We start from the raw sequence: 20,655 nt of genomic DNA, 5'->3' as shown, positions 1-20,655 counted from the left end.
TGGATGGAGAGTAGAGGATGGGGTTCTGGCCTCTTCCCGGCAGGCTGATCAAGGATCTATCTATATCGGTTAGCAAGATTTCCTCTGACCCACGGACCAGGGACAGAGGTCTTTCAGTAAATGCCACGAGGACTCGCCACGGTTGAGTCACGCTTGCAGGGTCATGGAAATCCCCGGCCGGGCTTGCCAGGCCGCTGATGAAGGGGAAGTGAGTGTGGTTATTACCGCTGGAGTTCCCCTAAGTCTTAAAAGGAAAGCACCCGCGCACCAGCGAACCCCGGGAGGAGGGCGGGACGGCGGCTCCTGGGTGAGGCCTTTAAAGGCAGCGGGGACCCGGCCCACAGCGAACAGGCCCGGCCACGGTGTGCCTGAGAAGACCGGCCGGTGCTCGCCGGTGGGCGGCGGCAGCGCTGAGTAAGTGTGGGCTCGGGCTCGCGCGCGCGTGCGTGCGTGTGCGTGTGCGCGGCGCGCGCGCGGGTGTCTGTGCGCGCATTCCTGCGCCTCGCGCGGGCGGGGCGTCCTGCAGCTGGCTGCTGGGCTGCGGGGCCTGGCGGTGGGGATCCAGGGCTTGGGGGGACGCACGGTTTGCAAACACGCTTAGAGTCGGTGGCTGCTTGCACGCGGCATTTGAGGCCCGGCACATAGGAGGTTCCAGGTGAGCCCGGGTCTGCCCAGCCCGGCGCGCTGTCGGGGAGATGACCCTGCAGCCTGGCACCGCACCGTCTTCGTCTTCCGGTACTGTTGCAGCTCTTTGGCTTCCTGCTAGGTGTTCAACTTCCATTTCACTTTTGGGAGAGCCTGTGGGATGTTGGAGCTTTGATGTTTTAATTTGATTGCCTGTGTTACTGGTCAATTTTCAGGACAATTTAAAACCCACAGTTGGTGCAGTAAGGGCTTAATAAAATATTTAATGATCACAAGGAATATAGCTCCCAAAGGGTGGCAGAAAGACAACCGATACATGGGTTTTTTTTTTTTTTGTCTTTTTCGTTTTTATCGGTACCAGGGATCGAACTCACGACTGCCTGCTTGCAAGGCAGGCGCTTATGCCGCTGAGCTAAATCCCCAGCCCATGGTTATTCTTCTTGTGAGCAGCATGGAAACTCAGTATTGTTCCTCATCTGGTCAGTAAATTGCTGAAGGTATTTACCTGATGCTTAAGTGACAATAATATTAAATTTGTATTTGTTGGTAACAGTAAGTGTTGCTCTTTATTAGCTAGATTGCCCTCTGAAGACTTTACATGTATTTTATTTATTGTCTTTTTTGAGACAGGATCTCACTATGTAGTTCAGGCTGGCCTTGAGCTCACTTTGTAGTCCAGGCTGGTCTCAGACTTACGATGATCCTCCTGCCTCAGCTTTCCAAGTGCTGTGATTTCATGTGTTTTAATGTCTAAGTGTTGACACTTAAAAAAAAAACACGAAGAAGTAACATTTAACTAAACATCCTGAATGAAAGAAGGTGAGATATTTGATTTTAAAAAAAAGTTATTTGTAAATTAAAGCAGTATGCAAATATGCAACTTGGAAATCATGCAGTGTTTTATTTAAGAAAGCATTGAAACCAAAGAAAATGGTAAAAATGGTTTTAAAGAGGTACAAATCCAGATTTCTTTTTCCATATGCTAAATTTAGATCTCAACAGGATTTTGAAATTTTTAATTACTTTTTAAACATATTAAAAAGCCCATGATTCCAAGTAATTAAGAACAGTGTACTAACTGCAATCTGCCCTTAAAGAATGTTGTTATGGGGTATGAAAATATTGACAATTACCACCTACTGTTAACTTCAAAAGACTGCCTTAGTCTTGGAACTTAAATAAGGAAAATACACCATTTCAGTGAGGAAACATGCCCTGAACGAAAAGAAAACTGTGCCAGTTTTGTACCTGTTCAGTCTTTGCCCTTGGTGTTTCTAAAGCATCTGTTGCCAGCATTGATTCTTGTCCAAGAAGTGAGCAGATACCAGTAATCTGCTGGACCATAGAAATAAAATTAGGAGGCTGTGGAGGGCAGCAGATTTACTTAAATAATGACTCCCTATTCATGTGTCATCTGTAAATAATCTTTTAAATTAATCTTAGCCTACTTTTTATGTGTATTTTATATATGCTTCTATTCATATAAAATGCATAGATAGAATTGATTACTAAAAACACTGAAACTAGTGGGAAAAATTAAGTCCTTCATTTTCAGTGTGACTAAAAATGTACTACTGGTTTTTATTTTATGATCTAATATTGTAATTTTTAAAATCAATTTCAGGCACATTTATTTCATTGATGATTATTAAATAAAACACTACTGTGTTAATGGAGTAAAAAAAAGTTTATCCATTACTAGCTTATTGTCAACACTGTACTACTGCTATACTAGTGGTATGCAATTTGTTTATTAAAAGAAATGCGTAAATCCAAAACATTTGGAGTTTTTACACTCAAATGTTTCATACTGTTTATTCCAGTAAATGCTGTAAGATTATATTCCATATTTTTAAGGGAAAAAACTTAAGTCAAGCCTGCAAGATACAGCTTTCTCAAGTGTCTACAATGCCAGTATGAAAACTTAAAATTAAGTTATACTGATACATTCAAGTTTTTTATATACAGTGATGAGCACAAACATTAATAGAGATAAAATACTGATGCAAGTAACATACTCCAGAATAAGATACGCAATTATTTTCCATCATTTACAATACAGTGGTTACAGTGACACTCCAAACAGAAAAGCAAAATAAAAAAATCAAAACCCCAATTTTTGCTTCATATAATTAGACATACTGAAATTAGAAGCTTAAATAACAATAATCACCTAATTTTATCACTATCTGAAGTGGCAATCATTATATAGCAGCTTATCTACAATACATTTAAAATAAATAATAGTTTATTATTTGCCTGCAAGCTAAAACACAGCCTCAGTTTAATACCTTTCCTTAAATTCCACCTCTACATTACAATATACTTGAGGTCTATGCAAAAACTAGCTTCCTTTTATATAGGAAATGGATGATTAAGTCTTTGCTGTACAAGCAACTTCATTTAAACATCACCACCATGACCACCAAGGGAGAAAGAAAAAGGAAGGGAAAAACCCAAGACACACTTCCTAGGAAAAAAAGCATGTAATTTCTGTCCCTGATGGAATGTATTAAATAAGCAAACACCACCAACAAGCAAAACAAGTACCACAATGTAAAAATACTTTTAAAAAGAACTAAAAAAAGAAAACACTCACATGCATAAATGAAAAACTGCACACCAAGAACTCACATCTTTTCAAGCTTCAATAGTAAATATTCTGCTACTATTTATTAAATGCTGCATGGTTTGCCCAAGCTAAGATGAAACCACATCAAGTGTTGACACTCTTAAACAAGTATTTCCATTTCACAACAAGGAAATGCAGGCTCATGAAGACTTACTTGCCCAAGATCACAGTCTTGGTAAATAATTTGTACAGGAAAGCCAAAATACCTGACTCCAAAACCTGATGTTAAAGCATCACCAAGCACACTCTCTGCCCATGAGTATGAAACTGAAGTCCCTAATGCTACGTAAATGAGGAAACTGTGGCTGCTGACATTTCCTTCCCTTACAGAAAGTCGCAGCATCTACCTGCCAAGCTGTGTGGGTGAAGTGGGCGGGGAGGTGGGTTCCGAAATAAAACGCTGTTCCTGTTCTGAAGGAGTCACAGGGCCGGGGGAAGCAGACAGATAAGACAGCTTCCCTCCAGGTTCTCAGGAATGGAGGAGCCGAGTGCCCCAGTGGGTAGGACACTCAGCTGCTAGGGGATCAAGGAAGTTCCCACCAGAAGTGGAGGAGTAAGGGGAGGAGACTGCAGACCTGAGCCTGTCTGAGAAGGAACCACTGGAAAGGAAAGAGGGCTTCCAAGACCGTGCTGTGGGAGAAGCCAGTGCGTTTCTAAGGAAGTCTGCCCCATCACAGTTTCACTGTTTTTCATTGGTTTTGTCAGAGGTTTTTTTTTTTGTTTTTTTGCAGCTCTAGAGATTAAACCCAGGGTCTTTGCACTGAGCTACATCCACTCACCTCTAAAGAAAAAAGAAAAAGTTTTTTTTTTTAAGTTTCAACACAGAGTTTCTCTAAATTGCTAAATTGACCAGGCTAGGCTCAAATTTGAGATCCTCCTGCCTCAACCTCCCCCAGCACTGGGATTACAGGCGTGGTCCACCAGATTGGTTTAGTGTGTGTGTGTTTGTTTTTACTGCCAATTTAGTTTTAGTATTTTGAGACAGGGTCTCTCACTGTGTAATCCAGGCTGGCCCTGAACTGTCTAGGTAACCAAGGTTGGCCTAGAATTTGAAGTATGCCTGACGCAGCCTCCTGAGTACAGGAATTCCAGGTATGCACCACTGCCGGGCTGAGAGTGTTTTAAGAGCCCTGGTTTAAGGAGTCCCTCCCTGGAAGGTGGGGAGTGGAGACATTCACTGTAGACACAAGTTCATTTTGTTTGGCCTTGTGAGATACAAGGAAGTTGTGGGAGTGCAAAGTGGGATTGAAGAGGATATTTGTTTGCTTGATTTCATTTGGAAGCTGAGGCAGGCTTCAGTGATTGTTATGTGGAAGGAAAAGAGCCTGGAGAGAATGAGAGCTGAGCAAGGGAAGGGAGATAGAAAAAGTCGGGGCAAGATGTCTGTGGTCCTGGGAAATCGGCCATAAAGAGGATCCCAGAAAGGAGCAGCCAGTACGTTGTGAGTGGAGACAGGCGTGGATAGGAGAATTCCAAAAGGTTACTGCTCAGCCCTGTCTCTGAGAATGAAATCCAGGGGGTGGAAATGGAAAAGGCAGTCAGAAGGGTTGTCTGGGGCTGATGGGGGCAAGGCGGGATTGGTAAGGGACCAGGAGGTGTGAAGCACAGTGAGGGACCAGTCTACAGGGGTGCAGATCTTCTGCGGTGCTTGGAAGCCCAGGTGGTGGGAAATGCTAGGACAGAGGCTAAATTGATTCACTAAAGTGAATTCAGTAAAGTGTATTCACTGTGCCACACAGTGGCGTCCACAGCTCCACAAATGTATGTCTTGTTTCCAGACTAAAGCATCTTTAGAGTAAGACGTGTGTGAGGAGTTTGCAAACTCCAGTGCGTACGGTGGGTGGTTCTTTTAAAAAAAGCAAACTCTGCGTTTTGGTGTGAGTGAATATTTTTCCTTTCCACCAAGAAATAGAGTTCTTTTATTTTTTACAAAATGAGTATTCCTCTTTATCTAACTTTCGTTTTTGTTACTTTTGCTAGATGTGGTTATTACAGTGATTCTATGCTCCTCCTAATTCTTCTGTCAAAGAAAGAGAGCCAGGTCAGTGACAAACAGCGAGTGGCAGTCATTGTAGGAGCCAAAGTTCTGTGCCCAAGTGGAGAGGACGTGTCTTTCTACAGGGCGCGGCCGTGCCAGGCTGTACCTGATTGTGGCCATGCGGAAGCACAGGGCCAGTGCTGCCAGCTGTTCTCAAGTCACAAGTGTGATATCTAGAATGTGTTGGGGAATCTCTTACATGTAAAAAATGTTAGCAATTAACTATAAGATTTGAAAACAATTAAGTGTGGTCGTACCTACCTATAATCCTAACATTCTGGAGGCTGATGCAGGAGGATCTCAAATTCAAGACCAGCATGGGGTTATGTAGTGAGAACCTGCCTCAGAAAACAAAAGCAAAACAAATGAACAAAGCTGTCATGGTGCCTGCTCATGGATGTTGAAGCAGAGGGATTATTGCTAGAAGGTAGCCTGAGTTACACAGCAAATTCTAATCTAACTTTAGCTATATGTAGCAAGACCCTGTCTCAAAAGGGAAAAAAAAAAGATTTAAAAAGATTGTGGCCTCGCTGGCATAGTGGCACATACTTGTAATCCCAGCACTTGGGAGACTGAGGCAGGAGGATCACCATGAGCTCAAGGCCAGCCTGGGCTGCATGGTAAATTCAAAGCCAGCTGGACTACATAATAAATCCCTGTCTCAAAACAACAGCACCAGCAAAAATGTTTTGTGGCCCAAGAAAAGCTTATTTAGGAATCTGCTGATATTCAAATAAAGTATGTGGATTAGTCGACAGTGTTGTATCCATGTTAATTTCTTGGTTTTTATAATTGTACCAAGATTATATAAGATACTAATTTTGAAGAAGATGAGTGTAGAGAATGTTCAAGTATAAATTAACTTTTAAAAAGTTTGAAAAAATTAGCAAAATACTGTAATCCAGTTCTGGCTCAGCCAAACATGAGATATCTGCTGGCCATCAGTTTGAGACTTGTCTTTGTGTGGAATTTCTTGGCCCATTGGTGTCTAATACAGTTTTCTTTCTTTTTTTTTTTTTTTCGTGTGTGTATAGCTGGGAATTGAACCCAGGACTTGGGCATGTTAAACAAACAGTAAGCTATACTGCTTAGTATAGCTAGTGTAGCATCTTGTAAGTGGTAGACAATTAGTCAACACTAGTACTCTATTTTGGAGAAAATCGTTTTTCTTTTCTTTTAGTGTTTAGTTTAATTATACACACACATGAAAGCAAGTCAATCATCACTATGAACAGAAAAATACTTCCTTTTGAGTTCTATTCTGTGATTCTACCAGGGATCAAACTCACTACTTCCTGCTTGCCAGACAGGTGCTTATGCCGCTGAGCTAAATCCCCAGCTCGGTCTGCGATTCTTTAAAGGTAGTTAAACTGGTGCTAGCGTGAAGCTGAGGCTTCTGGATGGTAACTGTGCAAAGATTTCCTGATGTGCTGCAGGACTTAGTAAATGAAGCCTAATTACAGCGCTGCCTGATCCTTCTCCTGCCACCACTGACAGCAGCTTAGCGTTAGTGCGTCATCACGGGAATTTTTGCTGCTGTTACTCTGTATGGCTGTGTTCCACTCAGGTAGATGGAGAAATTCATTGGTAAGTGCACACAGACAGGTGAATGCAGGATGCCCTGGGAAGGTGGTTTAAGGAAAAGGTTGTCGTGAATTATTTGATTTTTGTGAATTATTTATGTGACATTTGATTTTTGAAACTCTTTTTAAACAGGCTTACAAAGGACGCAAACTATTCTACTTCTTCCAGATTTTTTCTAGTTTCTTGTGTAAATCAAAACATCTCAAAATGGAGGCCTAAACCCTAAAAAGGGGCAGTCTAATCTCGGGAGGTAGTTTTGTGCATGAAAAAACAAATTAATAGTTAATTAGACTTTTGGGTATAATGCCCAAAGAATGTTAATTGATAAATATAATCTAATTCTATGAAATGTAACTATAATGATTTTGATTTTAAATTTGATTTGTGGAAGTAAAGAAGTGATTACCATGGAAGCATATTGTTAAAGCATTTTTTCACAGTTAGGCAATCTCGCATGGGCTTCTCTCCAGAACTAAAAAAAAAAAAATACCTGCATTTGATAAAGGTTTTAAAATGAATGACAGTTATCTAGAACAAAAAGGTAATCAACCTTCTGCAAGATTAGAGAAATATTCAAATGAAGAATTTGATATATTAAAGAACTTGTACAATGACAGTGAATGTCAAGACCAGAACTTTTCCATAGACAGCACAAATTTAGAAAAAGTAAAAAAGATAAGTGTGATGATTAGTGAAGAAATAATCCACTGTGTAAAGACCACTGATATTTTAAAAGTTTAAAATTTATTTTGGTCAAATAGGTCATTATCTCGGGGGATGATAAGCCTGAGAATCGATGGTTCAGTGGTTACATTTTAGGAAACAAATGAGCTTATTCAGAAATAACTTTTATATAAAGAAAAATTTTATAGCAGTCTCCAAAGTGTTGGCCATTGAAGAGAATAATAAAGTTGGGCACAATAACTTATTGTGAGGGAAGTAATTATTTGCAACAAGCTGTGATGTTTCTTCTGCTGCCTGGAAACCAAGTGTTGAAATCGGCACCGCGGTTGCAAATCCTGGTAGAAAAAGCACTGTGACATTTTATTGGCCATTGCTAAAACAATGACGGGACATAACTTTCCATCATGAAAAGAAGCCAGCTTTGTGAGGCTTATCTACAGCTTGAGTGACTGGGACAGATGCATTCCAGTGACCTGGAGAAGCTGACCTACTTGTTAAGCTGTCCAACATACAATGGCAACACAAAACACTTATACTTCCATGCGAGATTTAGTTTTCATCATGGGTTATTATGAGCATCATATATACATTGAACATATAAAGATTATACAAAGGTACAGTTGCGCATAATTGTGCCTTAAGACATAATCATATGGGATTTAGAATCTCACCAAGCTGAAACCCTAAATGCACAGAAGAAATTAGAGTTTGCATTTTTAATATTCAACCTAATAGTCAAACTGAATAAATCAAAAGTCATGCACAAAACTACCTCCCCAGAGAAAGACTGGTCCCTTTTCCTCCCCATCCATTTCATTATGAATGTTGTAGAAAATAGCATCTTCTTATCAAATTTGATGAAAAGTGCCAACACGTTTGAACTGAAGTACGACTTCTCATGTGAACTGTACCGCATGTCCACATACTCAGCTTTTCCCAGCGGTGTCCCCGTCTCAGAGAGGAGTCTTGCTCGTGCTGGCTTCTATTACACCGGTGTGAAAGACAAGGTCAAATGCTTCTGTTGCGGCCTGATGCTGGATAACTGGAAACAAGGAGACAATCCAATTGAAAAGCATAAAAAGTTATATCCCAGCTGCAGCTTTGTCCAGAATTTAACTTCAGCTAACAGTCTGGAAGCTACCTCTCAGCCTGCTTTTCCTTCTTCAGTAACAAATTACACACATTCGTTACCTCCAAGTTTGGAAAACAGTGGCTATTTCAGTGGCTCTTACTCAAGCTTTCCATCAAGTCCTGTAAACTTCAGAGCAAATCAAGATTTTTCTGCCTTGAGGACCAGTCCCTCCCAATGTGCAATGGGTACTGAAAAGGCCAGATTACTCACTTACCAAATGTGGCCATTGACTTTTCTGTCACCGACAGATCTGGCTAAAGCAGGCTTTTACTACATTGGACCTGGGGACAGAGTGGCCTGCTTTGCCTGTGGGGGAAAACTGAGCAACTGGGAGCCGAAGGACGATGCAATGTCAGAACACCGGAGACATTTTCCTCACTGCCCCTTTTTAGAAAATCAGCTTCACGGTACTTCGAGATACACCGTCTCTAATCTAAGCATGCAGACGCATGCAGCACGCTTCAAAACATTCTTCAACTGGCCTTCAAGCCTTCTAGTCCATCCCGAGCAACTTGCCAGTGCGGGTTTTTATTATGTGGGTAAGAAACTTAATTTGCTCATTTAAAAAATTCAAAATGTTTCATCTTATATAATTTAGTAGACAAATTATATGCATTGATAAACTTTGGTCTAACATTAATTTTAGGACATAGCGATGATGTCAAGTGCTTTTGCTGTGATGGTGGCTTGAGGTGTTGGGAATCCGGAGATGACCCTTGGGTGGAGCATGCCAAGTGGTTTCCAAGGTAATTGTTTTCAGATTCTCTTCACCTGCTTTTCGATTCTCATCATGTGGGCTTTCTGTGTTGAGTTGATAATTGGCTGTTAAGTATTCTGCCTTTGTTCCAAAGATACATTTGTAAATTTAAAACAGATTACTTACAAAAATTGTAATTTGAAAGGTTCTGATGAACTTAAGGTGGAGAAGAAATAGGTTTAAGATATTTTTAATTTTTTAGGAATATATTTAAAAATATTACCTACTCATTATAAAGTCACACGGTACAGAAAAGTACAGAGAAAGAAAATGTCCAGGATCCAGCCTCCAAGTATCTGCCTTATATCCATCTATCTATAGGAATATATGTAATTTGACTTCATAGTAGGACTAGTGGTAAATCAAATTCATTTAAATGTTACAAATAGTTTTGGACTTTTTTTCAGTCAATATCTTCTGCAATGTATTTCATTCAGTATTCATTCATCATTCTTTAATGGGGATCATGTATTGATAGGTGCTGTTCTAAGTGGCACATAAAATATTCTGTTGAACAAAGCAAAAACCCTCCAGTCGCATAAGCTCATTTTATATCAGGACAGATGATTAAAAACAAGTTAATACGTTATGTAGCATTTGAAGATAATAAATGCCACCAATAAAAATAAAAAATGAGGGCTGGGAGGTAGCCCAGTGGCAGGGTACTAGCTGTGAGTTCAGACCTCATCACCGGGGGGAAAAGGGAGAGCAGGGTAAGGAGAGCTGTCCAAGGGAAGTTTTGATGCTAAGCAGGGTGGTCAGGGAACGTACAAACACATCTCATCTGTTTCAATGACCGCATACAAACACATCACATCTGTTTCAATGATCATTCTTGATCATTGAATGCGCTCCTATTTCATCTAAAGCAAATTACCTATAATTACATTTTGCATAGTCAAAACTTTTAGTATTGTTTAATGTTGATCACCAAATTCATTATTCTAACATTTTCATTAATACATTTGTATATGGTATGTTATTTTCATTTATAGCAACTTCGTGCTCCCTATCTTTTGTTAAGTTTTAAAACTATAAGGATTATGAGGTCTGCATGTATGCTTTTTAAAAATTTCTTTCCATTTTGGTAGTAATGAGAATATTAAAAAAATAGTGAATTTTCTTTGGTGGTGAGTTCAATTCATTTTGTACTTAAGTGTGATAATGGATGTATATGTCACAGGAACTGAAAAACCGTGAGTATCTGATACTGGAAGATGTCTTCAGTTCCTTTGTTCTGTCTCTATTGTTCTTCTTTATTTTCAGCCTTGAAGACTAACATGAGCTGGATCGCTTATTTGGAGAACTTTGTGTCTCTGTATTTTCTGTTGTTGATGCATGTTTTAGGGTGTTTTCAAAAGTCCCAGAGTAATTGAAGAGAACAGTGAGGAGTCTAAGTGGGGACAGCCTTCCTGGGCTGCAGCAAGTAGGCTGAGAGATTCCCAAAGTTCACCACTTCAGCCATGCAAAAAGCCAGTCCTGCCTTCCCTGCCCGCATCAGTTTCCTTCCTGCAATGCCTCTTATCACTTGCTCGGACTAAAAGAAGACTGACGTGATATGCATGTTTATGCCCATTTGAAATATGTACCAGTTTATAAATGACTAGATTCACTGTGTTCAAATTAAGATAAACATTTAGGGCTTTTTAAAAATTAGCTGAAGCATGATTGTGCCTGAAAATTAAAATTCATAAAACCGATTTTGTAAAACATTCAAACTGTATGAAAAAAAATACTTGTAGCGAGTTAAATTCATGTTAACTGCAAATTTAAACATTCACAACCAAAACAATTTGAATTATATTAAGGGATATTTTATAGGTTACTTTTACAAAAAACAAAAACACTTTTAAAAAAGATAAATAGCAAAGAATTACCACAGGATAGGCCCAACTTATTCTTACAACTTTACTTTTAGGATTAGTGATCTTAAATGATTGTATGATTTGAGGCCTTCACTCAGATTTCAAGTAGAATAAACATGATGAGGAATTTGTTATTAAATTCCTTTTTTTTTTATAAAATAATGCTTCACATTGTATTTTGTTTACATTTCAGGTGTGAGTACTTGATACAGATTAAAGGACAAGAGTTCATCAGTCAAGTTCAAGCCAGTTATCCTCATCTGCTTGAACAGGTGGGGAAGGAAAGGTGTTTTTTTTTAATATACAAATCATTGGTTACCAAAAAAAATGATTTTTTTGTTAATTAAAGAGGAGTGTTTCAGTGAAAAAATAAAAGTTATTTTTAAAAACTCAAGTCATTTTAAAGACATATTTTCTTTTTCTCACAAAGTTTAACATGATCCTAGAAAGTACTATTTTTCTGAGAAAAATAGATTATTAGGAACTTTCTGAAAAATAATAATTGCTGTGTTTTCTTCAAACATTTCTCCAGTAAAGGTACAGTACATAAACAATTTGAGGAAAAAGTAAGATGGGATATACCATTTAATAGTTTTACTATCTAAATTTTTCTTTAAAGGATTTAAGAAAGAGAAATGTGCTATTCCTCCTAATCTGGGAAAAGCACACACAAACTTATATACTAGGTTGAGGTTCAAAAACTTCCCAGCAATGGTCTGTGGACTCCGTAGAGCTTCTGATCTATCCCCAGTGGTGACACAGGAAACATAAACTGCATGAAGCCAGACTGATAATCTTGGAGACAACTGAAAAGCTGTAGCCCTTTTCCTGTTTCCGCGCACGCAGAAACTCTGTTAGCTCACGGCCTGGGGAATAACTTGGGAATGAAAATGAAACACTGCTTTTGATTAAAAATAGTTGCCAGTGCTCACCATGGTACACGTATACTAAAAACAATTGCCAGTTAGCAAATCAGTTTGCAGTACGTGGACTAAGATAAGCCTGCTGACTCATTTATATTGCAATAGGCAGGATAAAGGTTATATATTAACTTCCATGCGTATATTTGTTTCTGTAGCTATTGTCCACATCAGATACCCCAGAAGATGAAAATGCAGAGTCACCAAGTATGTATAAAAGATAATAATTACTGCTTTAAAATCTAACTATTTGGTATTGCTAAGATTGAAAGGTAGTAATAATGTATATTTGTATTAATCTGTAATTTGCAATACATTTTCAAATGTATTATGTTAAACTTCACTGGGTATCAGAGTTGCCTGGAGAACTTTAAAAATAGTGTAAATTTCTAGTTTAAGCTTCAGACCTGATGGAATCCAGATATATAAGGATGAGCTTGGATATTTATAGTTATTTTTAGGAGTTCTGGGGACTGAATCAAGAGCTACACCCCCAGCCTTGGACGTCTGTAATTTTAATAAGCAATATGCACCTATCCTAACCCTTGTTCGATCTATCTATCTATTTATTTATTTATTTAAGGCCTTACTATTTAGTTCAGGCTAGCCTTGAACGTGCAGTGATCCTCCTGCCCTAGCCTCCCAAGTGCTGGCATTACAGGTGTGTGCTACCACGCCTGGCCTAACCCTTGTTCTTGAACTAGCATGGAAGCAAATGTACTGTGACATTAGACTGATTATATGTACTTTCTCTGGAATGGAGAAGATAGAAAATACTGTTTCTATTCTTTAATAGGAGATTATTTCTATTCTTTAATAGAGAGGTTAAGAGGTTTGTTCATTATCTTATACCTGAAAGGGGAAAAAGCAAATATTTGAACAAGTGCTTCTATTCCATTTTTAGTGTGTGATTCAGTTCAGTAAATATTTATTATTTTTTTTTAGCTGTTCTAAGGAAGAAAAACAGGATGTGCATGGCTCATGAGCTAATAATGATAGGGACACTGATAAATACACAGATAAAAGGGAACTGCTGGGGATAATTAAGTGGCTATGACAGTGCATGAGGACAGTTAACTTAGATATGGAAGATGCCAAAAGCTGTCTGGAGGAAGCACTTTTCTTAACTGAGAACCCAGGGGAAGGACACAGTCAAGTGACAAAGGGAGGAGAAATACGTGCCAGGTGCAGGGAGCAGTATGTGAAAGGCCCAAGTGACACACACTAGTGCATTGAAAGAAATGATTGCAATCAGTATGGACCCAGAAGCAAGAGTTACCAGTAGATAAAGCTGTGAAGTGGGCTAGCTGCAGGAATGGTCAGCATCACAGGCACCGTTTGACCCCAGGGGCACGTTTGTGACTTTGAGATTGGAATGCAGGATGCAAATAATAGGCAAAAGGCAAGCGAAAGATGTAAACAGGGTCCAAATTGTAGGAGAATTTATAAGCCACAATTAAGTTTTTCATTACAGCTGGGCTGGGGCCCACCTATATTCCAGCTACTCAGGCAGCTGAGGCCTGCGGGACACAGGTCTGAAGATAGCCTGGAAATTTTAGTGAGAACCTGTGTCAGAAATATACTAAAAACACACCAGGCATGCTAGTGCCTGCCTGTAATCCTAGCATTCGGGAGACTAAGGCAGGAGGATTACTGCAAGTTCAAGGCCGGTCTAGGAGTGAATTCAAGATCAGCCTGATCTGCAAAGTGAGACTTTGTCTAAAACAACAACAAAAACCCCCATCAAAACAAAACTTAAAAAAATGAATGAAAAGGGCAAAGCATGTGCTGTAGTGGTAAATTATTTGCCTAACATGTCTGAGGGCCTTGGTTCAATCCCCAGTATCACTACAAACACAACATTGGATTATATCCTAGCACATGGAACCTGATGCAATTTAAGGAGTGTGACACACACAGCCTGTAAAAGTCACTCTGACTGCACCATTGAGAATGAGCTGGAAGGGAGCAGTATTATAGGAGGCCATGGCAATATCAGAGGTGAGCAGGACAGTGGCTTCTTCCAAGAATAGCTGAGAATACATGATTGTTTTAGAAAGTTCATTTGTTCATTCAGTGTGGGGGAGAATGCATCTCAGTTCTGATGGGAGATAACCCCTGACATTGTGTTTCTCTCTCCTCTCGAATATGTAGCCAAGTAGGGCAAATGACTCAGATTTTAATTTGCATACAGTATTTCCCATTTTTATTTTAGTGACAGAACATTTAGAATTAACAAAACTTATATAAAATAGTACGTATACATGTCCTATGTTTTTAATATTCTAGTGACTTTCAATTTGAAAATGTACAGATTATCCTAACATGTGTCAAATCCTGTGTTCCATATAGTTGTTCATTTTGGACCCAGAGAGAACCGGTCAGAAGACGCCATCATGATGAACACCCCTGTGGTGAAAGCCGCTTTGGAAATGGGCTTTAGTAGACACCTGGTAAAGCAGACGGTTCAGAGTAAAATCCTAACCACCGGGGACAATTATAAAACCATCAGTGACCTGGTGGTAGATTTACTTAATGCAGAAGATGAAATAAGGGAAGAGGCAAAAGAACGAGCAAATGAGGAAAAAGAATCAGGTGCGTGTGTTTGTGAATATAGTTCCTCTTTCCATAGAGATGTGCCGTCGTCACTCTGTGTCAGCTGCTGAAAAAGTGCATCAGTGAGTCAGATTTTCTTACATTTATTATTCTGGAATCAAACTGAAAATTTCTTCACATTAAAATATATTGTAGTTGCTTATTACATCAAAATCATGTAGATTGGTGAAAGCAATGCTTTCTTCTTTTCTTCATGTTTTTATTCTGAGTAGTTGACTTTGTATGCAGGTACTCAATGCTCATTTTTAATCCTGAGTTAGTTCCCTCACTCCTTTTGTTGTAAATTAAAATGAAGTCAGGCAATTGTTAATTTTGATGTTATCATAATAGTCTCAGTCTTTAATTATAAAGTTATGCACCAATTGTGATTAAATTCTCTGCATGCCCACACCAGAACTGAGTTCCCTCTGAACGTTTTTCAGGTAAGTCCTAGCATTCTGTTTTATGTTCTTTTAGGATAAGTTAGCCGTGTCCTCCCACGTTACCCTTCTGCTCCTCCAAATTCTATTGCTCTGACTGCCGTTACCACTCTGCCCCAGTCAAAGAGAAATGCTCATCTCGCACTGCCACTCTTGCCCGAACATGAACCAAACCCAGAAGTGCCTTCAGTGCAGCTGGAAACAGACTTCCCCTTTTAACAAGGTCGCACAGAAGATTTAGGGGTAACAGAGGAGCTGGATCACAGATGACAGTTTACAACTCTTAAGTAGGAGTTGACTTTTCTCGGTGCTGTTAGCCCAGCGTCCTAAATTTTTCTGCATGGCTTTTTGATTTATCTCTGTGTAGCTCTGAACAATTTACCCAAAAGATTCAGAATGTCCCAAACATGTTGTCCTTATCAAAGCTCAGGTCCCAAGGAAGAGCAAAAAGTTTGCTTTTATCTTTGTCCAAGGCCATGTGGGATCCATTCCCAGGGTAATTGACAGGTTGTCCACTCTGTTCAAGGGTGAACCTCTCCTGCCCATAAAGAAAAACGTACCACAACATAGTAATGCAGCATTATACATTGACCAGATTATAAATTACTCAGCTTTATACACCCAGTACAGCAGCCACATAATTCAGTCCATGCTCAGCCTAGTCAAATTTTCCTTCTCACTGGAAAGATTAGATAAGTCCATTCTTGGTACAGTCTTTTCAAGCTTAGCCATTGGTTGTCAGCCAACAGTTGACTAAAGAAAGCACCGACATTTACATTTGTGGTAGATCCTGCAAGTTTAAATCCATCCAACAATAAAAATATTTATATTTCTTTCATAGAAAATCAATCAAGTCTCCAGACATGACTCCAAGTTAATAATGTATCATGATTTACATTGTCAAAGAGAGCTCAGCCTCCCCCTCTGACTCTTCTGCCTGGCATACTGTCTGTACTTCATCTGTGCTCAAGAAATGCTGTTTGATGAGTGAATGATTTAGCTTAATGATTACTGTATAGTTCCCCAATAACAAAGAATGGTTAATTTATTGACAGATATATAGAGGCAAAATTTTTCCAGAATAAAATAATAAAACACTTCAAAGGTACATTCGAATCTTTAAAACCTGTAAGCTGCAATACAAAGTATGAGACTTTCCCCAGCTACTCGCAGTCAAATTGTGTGAATTTCAGAGGGGCTGGGGTGCAGCTCAGTGGTAGGGTACGTGGCCAGCATATTTGAAGCACTGGATTTGATTCCTAGCACCAAAACAAAACAAATCAATCATATTAAGTTAAACAAAACATAATTAGAAAAATAAACCTTAGATTGAAAAACCAATGCACTTCAACACTAAGTATAAATTATAGTTTTTATTTTCTAATGTGTTGCCATTTCTCTGTTGTAGATAATTTAACAGGATACATTGTTCCGAGTGTACCATGCCTGTGGATATAACTTCTTTATTCCTATTCTTTAAATTACTGAGGCTTGGCTTTTTTTCAGTGGTTACTTACAGAGCCTTAATTTTGTGCCAGGCACTTTTCTAGGTTGGGTCCTTTTTTCATTTATTCTCAGAGTTTCAGTTACTTTCAAAATGGGTATCTCGGGCCTGATCTCTTTGACCAAGCACCATTTATTTCTTTTTGAGATAGTTCTGTATTATTGGAAAAGTCAGTGTATCTAAAACGTAACAATCATCTTTCTAAGTAGTTCTTCTTCAGCAGGTCCCACTTCTGTTATTAGGTTACAGAAATAACATTGTGGTAGAAAATAAAAAGTCAAAACTAAATTAAAGAAACAGCTTAATGGCGTGTGGTACGCTAATGGCAGTTAATAAACGTAGATAATAAAATTACAGTTTCAAAATACAAAATTTGTTTGCTACTAAATATAAATCTAGATAGATCTTAAAGAAGAATAAGATCTAGTAGGACAAGAAAAGGTGGTCATTGATAAACAGGTATATTGTTTAAACTGTGTGTAATATCTTCCTGCTCTCACTATAAATTATTTAGATAGTGGAGATCTATGTGGTCTAGGGAAACAATTAAAATTTCAACTTAAAATAGAGTTACAGAAATTTGTGGAAGAATTTACAAAAAATATTTTAATTTTCTTGATTTGACCTTTTTCCAATGTGATTAGATTGAATTAAAATTTCAATTTCATTGCACCCTAACTTCGTTTGGGCTCCTGGGTTAGCAGGCAGACCTACGGAATGGTTACAGTGCAGACCACGGTCAGTCCCCGTCCACTCAGATCGAGTTCTGTGAGTGTCGTGTCCTTTGGCAGCTAACCTGTCTCACTGTGCTTTGTTTCTTCATCTGTTAAATGAGGGCATTAGTACCTGCTTGAAAGGCTCCTGTGAAGGCAACGTGTGAGACATGTAAACTTGCAGCACAAGCCTGCAGGAAGGGTCAGTTCTTCCATACTTAGGGTTACTACTCGGCACAGAGAAGCCGGTAGTCTGAACCCTAACAATCAGGACCAGTTCCTGATTGTGAATTAAAGATGGTTTCCATTCATCTGCATTTGTAGGGGTGGAAAGAATTTTGTGAGCACCTTGAATATGTTTGTATTTAGTTTCTTTCTTTTTTTCTTTTTCTTTTTTTTTTATATAGAAGATCTGTCATTGATCCGGAAGAACAGGATGGCACTTTTTCAACATTTGACTTGTGTAATTCCAATCCTGAACAGTCTACTAGTTGCGAAAGTGATTAATGAACAAGAACATGATGTTATCAAACAGAAAAGTCAGATGTCTTTACAAGCAAGAGAACTCATTGATATTATTTTAGTAAAAGGAAATATTGCTGCCACTGTATTCAAGAACTCTCTGCAAGAAATGGACCCAAAGTTATACAAGCATTTATTTGGTGAGTATAAGAAAATTATTTTGGGAACTGTTAGGACAGTTGAAAATATGCTCATAAATCATTGAGGGATACAGAAAATAATTTGATCTAATTTATAAATAAAGATTTCTGTGGTCTTAAAATTGTGAGTTTTGACCAAATATTGTGTGTGTGTGTGTGTATATGTGTGTGTGTGTGTGTGTGTGTGTGTGTGTCCATCCCCAGGGACTGAACCAGGGCCTTCACACTGAGCTACGTCCCCAGCCCGATATTATTTTCATTTTGAGACTTACATTACTGCATGTGGCTGACCAAGCTGGGCTTGAACCTGTGACCCTCAGCCCCTAACAGTGCTGGGATAGAAGGCATTTAGAATCCATTTAGAATTAATGAACTAGTTGTATCATAATTTTGACTTTTATATTGATTGGGTTTCCTTGAAACCTTTATTTACAAAAACTTTTGATTTGCCTGGTTCCCAACATATTCTTTGTTTAAAACATAGCTAAACAATAACCTTATTCATTACAGTAATATTTTTTTTCTTTTTTCTTTTAGTGCAACAGGACATAAAGTATATTCTCACAGAAGATATTTCAGGTAATAGAAATAACAATTTAAACCAGTAGAAAACATTTCATTTATGAAAAAAGAAAATTGTTACTTACTAAAATATCTTTCTTCATGTGGTATTTGCACACCATGGAGCACTACTCTGCCATAAAGAAAGATAAACTTGAGTCATGTATAGGAAAATGAATGCAATTTAAGATCATAATGTTGGGCTGGGGCTCAAGTGCTTGCCTGGTAAGGGCAAGGTGGTGAGGTTAATGCCTGGTACCAAAAAAAAAACCAAAATGTTTAATGAAATGAGTCAGACACACAGCTTAAATATCATACTGTTTCTCTTATATGAGAAACCTAAAGTAAAAACAAAGAGCAAAATAAAAGGTAGATCACAGGCAGTAGGGAGATAGATTGTTCTCCAAGAGGAGGGAAGGAAGAGATAAAATAAAGGAGCTGGAGAGAGGGGAGGAAGGAGGCATATGGTGTGACAGAAGAGGAATTAGGATGTGTTGTGTGCAGGCACCGACTGTACCTGAGGAAAGTAAAAACTGTACTGCACCCACTTACCAGTAAACTAAAATTTAAAAATGATTCTCTTCTTAGATCTACCAATGGAAGAACAATTAAGGAGACTGCAAGAAGAAAGAACATGTAAAGTGTGTATGGACAGGGAAGTGTCCATAGTGTTTATTCCCTGTGGTCACCTGGTAGTATGCAAAGACTGTGCCTCTTCTTTAAGAAAATGCCCTATTTGCAGGAGTACAATCAAGGGGACAGTTCGTACATTTCTTTCATGAAAAAGAACTTTTTCTAAACTCTAGAGTTAATGGATTAAGTGTATTGTAATTTTAACTTTTATAGTGATTTGGTTTCCTTAAAGACTTATTTATTACTTGGAGATTTTTATTTTATATAAATATATTTATATAATATATGTCTGTCTTTGTCACTTTTTTATCACTGGGATAAAATATCTGACACGTGCAACTTAAAGGAGGGGAGGTTTATTTTGACGTAGTATTTCACAAGTTGCAGTCCATGTTCAGGAGGTTTAAGTGCACACACAGCATGGCGGAAGGATCATGCCAGGAAGCAGGGAGAGTGAAGGCAGAAGCCAGCCAGGGATATGTGCTGCCCAGTGGCACTTCTTCCTGTCAGGCACCACTCTCCAGCGGCATACTCAGCTGTTGAACTTACTGGTAAACAATTCCAGTAAATGATAAGTACGGTACCCCATGATCCAATCACCCCTGTAAGCCCCACCTGTGAGCACAGAGGCCTTTGGGCACATTCTTGGTTCAAAACATAACATTCCATCCTGGCCCCCAAAACACATACATTACTGGTTTGTGTCTGTGTCTGTGTGTGTGTGTGGTGTTAAGATTGTACCCAGGACCTTGTATATGATAGGAAAACACTCTACATCTTGGCCCTTTGCATACCCCTTTATGCAAAATATACTTAGCCCATCTCTAAGAATCACCAAAGTTTTAATAATTCCACTGCTGCTGAAAAGTCCAAATCCAAAGTCTTCTCTGAGACTCAAGGCAGACTGTTAGCTGGAGTCCTTGTGAAATTTAAAAGAAAAGTTAAACAGCCAACACAGAGTGGCAAAGCGTAAGCATTCCTATTCCAAAAAGAAGCAATAGCAGGATAGAAAAGAATGGAACCAAAATGAGACTGCAATCCCAGCGTGGCAAACTTGTGTCAAGCACCCAGGAAAAATGGTGGTGAGACGTGAGTTCCTAAGGGCTTGAGCAGCCCTCCCCTGTGGCGCTGGTGGTTACAGCCCACGGGGTACCCTCTTAGGTTGGCTCTGTTCACTTTTTTCATGTGTTCCATATTCCTGGCTTCAACTTCCTGGGGTCTCCACTGCATTTTTTACTTTACACTCACTGTCAGGTTCACACTGCCTGGCCATCCAGGTCTTTTTTTTTT

General features: G+C 38.9%; 1 protein-coding gene across 5 annotated transcripts; it reads left to right on the top strand.

Moving 5' to 3' along the window:
- The first annotated feature begins 259 nt into the window (after nt 1–259).
- Nucleotides 260–19,651, top strand: Birc3 (baculoviral IAP repeat containing 3). 5 transcript variants are annotated; one of them, XM_063256162.1, is made up of 9 exons: nt 260–414; nt 7,032–9,254; nt 9,362–9,461; nt 11,531–11,609; nt 12,416–12,464; nt 14,610–14,852; nt 17,917–18,171; nt 18,709–18,750; nt 19,321–19,651. In XM_063256162.1, the coding sequence occupies exons 2-9, from the start codon at nt 8,342–8,344 to the stop codon at nt 19,512–19,514; spliced, it is 1,875 nt and encodes a 624-aa protein (XP_063112232.1). In that variant the 5' UTR covers nt 260–414; nt 7,032–8,341; the 3' UTR covers nt 19,515–19,651. The 5 variants fall into 5 exon arrangements, with proteins under 5 accessions (XP_063112232.1, XP_063112235.1, XP_063112234.1 ...); XM_063256165.1 differs by lacking the exon at nt 260–414 and adding an exon at nt 447–655; XM_063256164.1 differs by lacking the exon at nt 260–414 and adding an exon at nt 447–735.
- The last annotated feature ends 1,004 nt before the right edge of the window (nt 19,652–20,655 follow it).

This window comes from Cavia porcellus, unplaced genomic scaffold (genome assembly GCF_034190915.1).
Source record: "Cavia porcellus strain 051 isolate PalLab524CR breed Dunkin Hartley unplaced genomic scaffold, mCavPor4.1 scaffold_9, whole genome shotgun sequence".
In the NCBI taxonomy this organism is placed as follows: domain Eukaryota; kingdom Metazoa; phylum Chordata; class Mammalia; order Rodentia; family Caviidae; genus Cavia; species Cavia porcellus.
This window is presented reverse-complemented; position numbering and strand designations above follow the sequence as displayed.

What these genes read in the sequence shown, in the direction of transcription:
- Birc3 (XM_063256162.1), top strand. Translation starts at nt 8,342, where the DNA reads ATGCACAAAACTACCTCCCCAGAGAAAGACTGGTCCCTTTTCCTCCCC. An exon ending in ATCCTCATCTGCTTGAACAG is followed by an intron (nt 11,610 to 12,415) that starts GTGGGGAAGGAA and finishes TTGTTTCTGTAG; the next exon opens with CTATTGTCCACATCAGATAC. An exon ending in TGAAAATGCAGAGTCACCAA is followed by an intron (nt 12,465 to 14,609) that starts GTATGTATAAAA and finishes TGTTCCATATAG; the next exon opens with TTGTTCATTTTGGACCCAGA.